Source organism: Aythya marila (assembly GCF_965140915.1).
Source record: "Aythya marila genome assembly, chromosome: Z".
NCBI classification, from domain to species: domain Eukaryota; kingdom Metazoa; phylum Chordata; class Aves; order Anseriformes; family Anatidae; genus Aythya; species Aythya marila.
In genome coordinates this window covers 3,561,046-3,569,265 of record NC_139080.1, presented here as the reverse complement: position 1 = coordinate 3,569,265, position 8,220 = coordinate 3,561,046, and the positions used below count along the sequence as shown (strand labels likewise).

General features: G+C 48.6%; 1 protein-coding gene across 1 annotated transcript; it reads left to right on the top strand.

Moving 5' to 3' along the window:
• Positions 1-527: 527 nt before the first annotated feature.
• Positions 528-7,278, top strand: SIGLEC15 (sialic acid binding Ig like lectin 15; the record flags this gene model as incomplete). Its single annotated transcript, XM_082783289.1, has 5 exons — positions 528-603; positions 2,322-2,705; positions 4,685-5,041; positions 6,002-6,032; positions 7,182-7,278. Exons 1-5 carry the CDS (start codon positions 552-554, stop codon positions 7,276-7,278), a joined length of 921 nt encoding a protein of 306 aa, XP_082639415.1. The 5' UTR covers positions 528-551.
• Between the last annotated feature and the right edge of the window lie 942 nt (positions 7,279-8,220).

Here is an 8,220-nt window from a genome sequence, read left to right as displayed (position 1 = left end):
AAACACAGGATGACAAGAAGGAAGGTAACAACTCGTGGCTCAGAGCAGGGTACCTGGTGGCACTGCCAGACAGGTCATAACCGAGGCCCTGTGCCTGCTCAGGGTGTTTTACACCCAGGGATGACCACAGCCAGCAAGCACAAGAGGTAAAGCACAGTTGGCCTGCAGCTTCCCTGTTGAACTTCCTCAAGTGAGGAGAACGAAGGTCTTGCTACTACTCATTGCAGATTGCAAAGGCTTCCTGAAAGCCAGTCCCTTCTGTCCCATCACACACAGAGGGTGTCTGCAGCCCCAGCCTGCAGTCCCCATCCCTTAGCTGGAAGATAACATCCTGATTCCCTCCGCAATCTTTTTCACATGACTGACCACAGAACTATTAATATCTGAACCCAGAGCTGGTGCAGCCGGACCACTCATTCCCTCCAAGGAGGGGAAAACCACAGCTTCTCCCATCCCTGGAAAAACCTTTTGGGACAGCGAGAGCAGCAGCTCAGAGGTAGCAGAGACAGTTCTGGTTTGCTGATACACCCCCGTGGAGAACACCAACCAGCATGAGAGAGTTCAGCTTATCTCTTCTGTGCCTCCTTTCCGTCTTCAGGAAGGGTGAGTTCTGAGCTTGCTACAGTTCCCTGTCCGCTCAGGGCTTTTCTTCCCGTTCTAGTCAGCATGGCAGGGGAACAGCTTGTAATGAACTCTAAGAACAGTACGTCCATCACGTTGCTTAAAAGGATCTTGAAACACCAGGTGCCTGGGTGAACACTGGAAAAATTCAAAAGCTTGACTCAGCAATTCTCAGAGAGGCTTCTGGTCTGTATTGCCTTTTTTTTTTTCCTTCCATAACTTGTGCAGGGACTTTATCTTCAACTAACTTTCCCCTGCATTGCCTGTTGGATGCAGCATTTTCACCATCATGCAGAAGCAGTTTCATGTTCCTCAGAGTTCTTATGCAACATGCAATTTGCTCCAGCTCCACTGAGCACTTAAGCTCATGGTTAACTTCAAGTATATACTTAGTTCTATTAAAGTCAATGGAATTTGGTTAAACATGTCAATTTGTTTGCTAGAGCAGGTGATCATCTGTGATGCTCATTTTGGGAGTTCCTCTTGCAACTTGTGTAGGCTTTTTGGTTGTGACCTTGCCTGTTTCTCAGGAGAGGAAATCCCAGGAACAAATCAAGGCTGGATAAGTAGCAAGAGGAAGCTATGGAAGACCTGTCATGTTGATGCTTTAATGTTAAATTACACTCCAGAAGTTGACTAATCCCTCCATGCATAACATAGGGTCTTCTGGCAGGTTGTTTTAACAGGCATAAATGGATCCGGTGACACAAGAAGCACTTGTTGTTAACATTATTTCTAATGTGGAAGGTGAGGGGATGTTTATGTGCCAAAAGAGTGGTGTTCTTTGGTTAAGGTACTTTGGTTATGGTAAAAAATGCAAACCAAAAAAATCAGAAAAGCCAGAATCTGCAGTTCTCCAAAGCTAAGGGGTTACAGTAACACACTCAGAAACTACCCAAGCCATGTCCAAGCAGCCAGTGTTGGCCACATCTCTCTCCCAGGATGCCAGGAACACCAACAGCAGTGGCAGCCCTGGATTTGCTGTGCTCAGAAGCCTCCCCCTGATCAGAAAGATGGGCAGAGAACCGTGAGGGCTGACACCACCCAAAACACAACTGATCAGTGGGGAAAAGAGATGAGTTTGTAGTGTCCAGATAAGCAACGGGAAACAAGTTAGAAGGCAGCAGAGTTCTTTGTTTTTACCAGTAGGAGTCAGGTGATTAACCTGGCAGCTGAATGCCCACAGACCACAGGGAGGGCAGCAATGTATTTATAGAAGGTCTTCACATTTTTCCCCAGTTATTCTCAGGTATGGAGGGGCACCTCCTGATCAAGTAAGCCATGAAGTTTTATAGGACAGGAAGGCAGCCACACACACTCCTGAAGCCACAATCTGGTGCTATGGCTGTTGTGACAGCAATACAGTTGATAGATGCATGTATCCATACAGCAGGAGCTGCCTGTAAGTGCTGTTTGTTGATGCTATTGGTTTTGGGGGAAGGGAAATGGACAAGATTGAGTTCTCCCTATATACTTTAAGGATGAGGAGCATTCATTCAGGTAAAAGACACTCATCACCAGACAAAATTGACCAGACTAGGTCTCAGCAACCACCTGCAAGACCTCTGCATGGGGAAAAATCCTTGGTGGATCAAAGAGCATCCATTTTCTGACCAACAACAGAGCAGATGCAGAAAGGATGACCAATTCCCCCCTTAAATACTGCAGATAAGTCAGCCCTCATATCTTTTTGCTTGCAGGTGTGCAGTCCAATGGATGGTCCATCCACGTCCCATCTGATGTTACCGGGGAGCTCGGGAAGATGGTCATTCTGCCCTGTACCTTCACACACCCCTACAAAACCTTTGACCGGACCCTCACTGCCATTTGGAGGATCAAGGAACCTTACAACGGCACCGTAGTGTTCAAGTGCACCAGCCAGAGTGCCAGTGAGCTCTGTAAGACTGCTGTCAGCTACAAAAACAAGTACAAACTGTTTGGCAACCCCCGGCACAAGGACCTCTCCATCAGGATTGACAATCTGACCTGGAGTGACAGCGAGAGGTATTTCTGCCGAGTGGAGCTCTCTGGAGACGTCCACGACAAGTATGAAAGCAGGAATGGGATAAAGCTGCACTTGATTGGTAAGAAAATCAGATTGGTATAAGAAAAAAAAAGAAAAAAGAAAAAAAAAAAAAAAAAAAAAAAAAAGGAGGAGAAGCCAACCGCCAACCCAGAGGGAAGTCGGAAAGCCCCAGGATGTGGAAACTGATGAGATGGTAACAGGAGGTGACCTGAGATGTTATTCCAAAGCATTGGCTTTTCTAGCTCCACTCAGCCCAGAGAAAAATTATAACATTTTGGCAGGGAACACTCATTGTAGTCTTCCAGTCTGAGATGATGCACGCAATGCAAGGAAGGGAATAGGAATAAAACAGCATAGGAAATAAGGAAATGCAAGCATAAGCAGGCCTGGATGGCAGCAGGGGCTTGGGACGACAAGGTACCTGGCACCCATGTGCCATAGGTCTAAAATGATCTGGAGCAGGATATGTTAAGTATAAACTGCCTGACAACCAGCTCTGGTCAACAAAGGTCAGACCTGGGAACCGGCAGTCCCCACCACCCCCTGCAAGCTCCTTGGGCTCACCAGATCAGAGGGCACGAGGAGGAGCTTCACCTCCTCACAGTGCAGAAAGCCAACATGGCAGCAGGACATTTTGCATTCTCCGCTGAGGAAAAAAAAAAAAAATAATCAAAAGCCTGCCTTATTTCAGAGCAGCTCAGCATGGCACAGAGAGCAGAGCAAGCAGGGGTGGATTTCCTGCAGGGATCAGAGCTCTCTGCCTGCGCCCTCCATCCCCAGGGATCCCACAGCACCGTGCCAACCCCCTGGGTTGCGATGTACCTTGCTTACAGCGAGCTCTCGGCCCCTCTCCAGGTGTGCTCACTGATCTAGTGAGTGCTGGTAGATGTACATGGCCTCAGGAACAGGCTCAAACCTCAGCCAAGAGCACGGAGACAGTGTGAGTTGGGGGATTCTGCTTGTGAAGTGAAACTGCCTCGCAGCCGCCATGCACTGCAGGCATCCAGACGAGGCGCAAAGATGAGCTTGGTTACTCCTGGGCTGTGCTGCACGACCAGGGCTCTCCTGCATGTGGGGCAGCTCCAAAATATCCCTCCACAGAGCGGCAGCAAGCTCTGACCCCCAGAGCCTGCCAGAATATGATCTTCAGCAGAATGATAACTGGGTGCCATGCAGGTGTGGTGCCCAGGCTGCAGCCCACTTTGGGAACAGGCCCCTAAAGTGTAAGGGGCAGGGATTAAGTGATACTTTAGAGGTCATTTTAAACACCAAAACACAGGTCCATGGCACACACAACTAACGCAGCTCTCCTATGGCTCACTGTCCTCCAGCCTCACCCCCTCCTGCATTACAACCCTCAATAGGCCAGAGGGAGACGTGCTGCAGGTGGGTGCAAGCTATGCCTTTGCTGTCTCATCTGGCAAGTGTAAAAAAGCAATATTGAACACCTGCTTTTCCTCCACAAGGACATTCATACAGCTCCCCTCAGTTTCCACGATGCCTTTGTGAAGTGCATGAAGTAGGTCAGCAAGTCCAGCAGGAGAGGACTGATGGGTGAGACGAGCTTGTTGTGTTAGCCCCACTTCCCCAGCAGGCAAATACAGAGATCATGAGTCTGGCAGTAACTCTTAACTTTCTGCATTCCCTAAAAATGTTCTTTACTACTACTCAGTCACACAATCCCATACACTACAAATAGAGGATACAAAATCAGGGACCCTGCCTTAGTATCAGTGTGCTACCCCAAAGCGACCAGGGAGCTACACCAGCTGTTGGGTGGTCACTACAGGGCTGGAGAACATCAGAAACAGGTTGTAGCAGAGAGCAGAAGTGGTCTTTGACATCAATTTGCCAAATCTGGCAAGTCTCAGGCACCAAGAAAAGGGTTTGCACCAACTGTTCCCTCCTTGTGTGGTCTGGAGGCCAGAGACCAAGGCAACTGCCAGGAGACACCAGCAGGAGAGCACCATGGTTCCCTTCTCCAGACCTGGCTTTGAAACCTGACTTATTTTCCCTCCTCCACCGTGATTTTCGCAGCTGCCCCCAGGATCATTAACATCACCGTCAGCTCCAACGGGGACCACACCTTCCAAGCCCGCTGCACGGCTGAGGGGGAGCCAGCGCCCACCCTGACGTGGAGCAGCCCCCACCACAGCAACCTCACCTCGGTCACCAGCACGAGCCACCGCGTCACCAAGGAGCTCCAGTACCTGACGCACGACGGCAAGTACACGTGCACGGCAGTCAACAGCCACGGGAGAGCGGAGGGGGCAGTCTACTTCTATAAGTTCAGAGCGTCCAACAGCTCCTTCTTCATGATCCTCATTTTCGTGCCGTTGGGAATTAAGGTGCTCGTTTTGCTGGTGATACTGAGCCTCACCGTGTTCTCCAAAGGTACACCGTCACTACTTCCCTCGGTAGTCTTTCTCCACCAGATTGGTAACCACAGTGTGATGCAGCAGATAAAGTCAGACATTAGGGTGCACGTGCTGGGGGAGGAGGGTGTCTGTTCTGTGATTATACATTAATTTCCATTCCAGAAAAATTGGATTCATAACAGGAAATCTAAGACTAAGTAGGAGGGATCTCCTAGCTGACCAGTCATGGCATGCAGACATGAGGTCTCACTCACAATGGTATCTTAAATAGGCTGTGAAAGGTTAACAAACCAACAGGTTTGTGATTAGCAGAGAACCTGCTGCCTAAAAAAAAAACAGATTATTGTTAAGCAAACTGTTTACTAACCTCTTCCACAGCCCATGGGCAGGATTTACCTCTGCTGTACCCCACACAGTGGTTTGATCTCCTCGTGTCGGCAGCCTTCTTAATCCCCAGGGCATCTCCATCTGCACACTTCCCAGCCATCAGTGAAATCCCATCTCCCCACTGTGCTGGGGCCATGAGAGCAGGGAAACCCTGGGCTGATGGAGATGAGAGTGGGAAGAGACCTCCAGAGGAGCCCCAGGGTCACCAGCTGCCTGCCCAGCATCCCTGCTGAGCTCTGGTACAGGGAGGAGCTGGCTAGGGGGTATCTCTGCCTCCACCTCCTAGGTCACAGAGACATCACATTGCCATGACCTGTTGACATTAGCCTGTCTCTGTGACATCACCTGGTGCACGCCACCACTTACCTCCAAATACTGAAGCTGTAGGATCAACCAGAAATACTTTGCTGCTTTTTTCTAGCACCTAATTCCTACCCTGGTGGAGGTGCACCACAAAAGACCTTCTCCTGTTCACCAGAGTTATCACAATTATCTTCTAGAGCATGTTCCCTACAGCTGCAGGGCAGTCCTGGCTCCCCAGCTCATCCCCGCTGTATTGCTAACTCACATCTCTCCTCTCATTTAACAGGTCCTTCCTCCACCCCAACCAGCCTGGCCCGGTAAGTGCATCCTGCCTTCTACTCATCTCACCCAGCAGGAAGGTGGAGATGGCCAAGGAGAGAAATGCAGAAAAATGCAGCTTATTCTTGGTCTTGGCTACTAGCTGGGGCCTGACAGCAGGCTCCCGGGACAAGGACAGGGTTGGGCTGATGGTGAAGCAAACTGGTGTGACGGACCAAAGCTTGGGGACAACTGAGAATAGACACGATTGATTTGGGGACAAGGAACTTGGAGACAGTGGTACATGGGTGCAGCAGCAGCAGATGAGCAGAAATTTAGGTGGCCCACAGGCCCAGGGAGTGATAGGAAGCCACATTAAACTAGCAAAAGAACCCCAGTCTGATGGGGCAGAAGGAGAACCTGTCAGAGCTAGTGAGTTCTGTTAAGCATGGAAAAAGATAAGGTAGGTACCAAACAGCCCATATCAGAGGCAGCCCAGGTGTAGCAGGGCCCAATTCTAGCACCCATCACACACTGCCACAGTACCACGGGCATTTCCCATCACCCAGCACAACGCTGCTCCTGGGGATTCCTGACAGCTGTAGTGACCAAGCTAGGGAGAAAGAAAAAAAAAACCTCTAAGGTAAATATACAGAAACAGTACCTAAGGCCAGTACAATTACGTGTGTTTCGGGCTACTCCCTTCCAGCCTCTGTGATGTCGCCGCCTTCCACCTCACCCAAGAAACATGGCCATCAGCAGGACACTTGGGTGTGCAGCATCAGGCTACAGCCAAAGAGGCAACAAGGAATTCAATCCTACAGCTGCTTTTGAAATAATTATTTGCAAAAGTATGGTTTTGCTGATTTAGGTGCCTAAATAATACTGCGCCTTTGGTTGTGCCTGTACAGATACATAGATGAAAGCTGAAAAACCAAGATCCTCCGTGATCTGCAGGGACCCCTCTCAGGAGAGGTTTGTCCCAGAGCCTCCTGAGGCTCTGAAGCAGCAGGAGATAGTGCTGAGGGTGCAGGGTTCATTCCAGATGCTTAAGGATGTAAAACACTGGTTGTATATCAGACACTAAAAACCACCAGCTGCAGGAGGCAGGACCTGTACCAGACAGTATTGCAGGGATACTTGGAGCTAGCTGAAGTCTGGAACTGCCAGAAACGTGTCCTCACCTTTCTCACTTCTTCCACCACCAGGCCACAGCAGCAGGATTCCACCTACGAAAACTTTGACCGCAGACACAGCAGCAGCCAGAGCTTGCCAACAGAAATACCCGTGGCAAGATGCAGCTGAGCACCTGGGCTGTCCCACATGCACCTGCTCGCACGGAGAGCTCCTCTCCCCTCTGTACAAAGCTGGATCACCTCTCAGTGCTTTTTCCTGCCGCATATAAGACTGCTGTGGACTGATGCAGGTGGTCATACAGGCCCTGCAGGTGTGTGTTTTCCATCTCTGCTGCAACTTACGAATAACAGAAGCCTTCAAAGGGAATAAAAGAGGAGTGGAGCTGAAAGAACAGAAAGATTTCCATGAGATGACAGTTCTAACCAACCTGCATGTTTCTAGCCTGCATCAGAGTGTTTAACAAAGAGCTAAGTCTACCATTTTCTCACATCTTTTTGCTTTAGCATATATCAAATGTTACTTCAAAAAGTTTTCACCACTCCACTTGTCAAAACAAGTGCAGACTCCTAGAGCCAGCAAGTGAATTATTTTATGTTTTAAATATCAGCTGTAAAGAAAAATGCTACTGGAATTTGTAGATTTTATTGTTATCAACCCTTAACTTCCAGAAGAGTTTGTCTAAAACTTACCTTTCAAGAGAAGTCCAAGCAAAAAAGAAAATAGGTTTTCAGTTGGCTGACAGAGCTGAAAGCGAGACATTCAAAGGGAGGTCTGTATTGCAACTCTGCTGTGGCTCCTGATAGGGGTACCTGGTACACAAGCCCATGTGCACACTAACAAAGCTCTGATACTCTGCAATAAACATGGTATGAAAACATTCCAATAAAGCAAACTACACCAGCTCTATTTGTGTTTGTACATAAGTGCACAAATAGACACGATTCTGTAATATGTGCATGCACAGTTGATCCATCTTATGGTATTTGTTTTTCCTGGTGAAAACAGCTTCTTAATATAGATTTTTTTTGGAAATCTATATTGCAATATTATCTCTTTCTACTGCAACCTACAACACTAAAAGCAGCAAAAAAAACAGTTTTTCTTCTACTG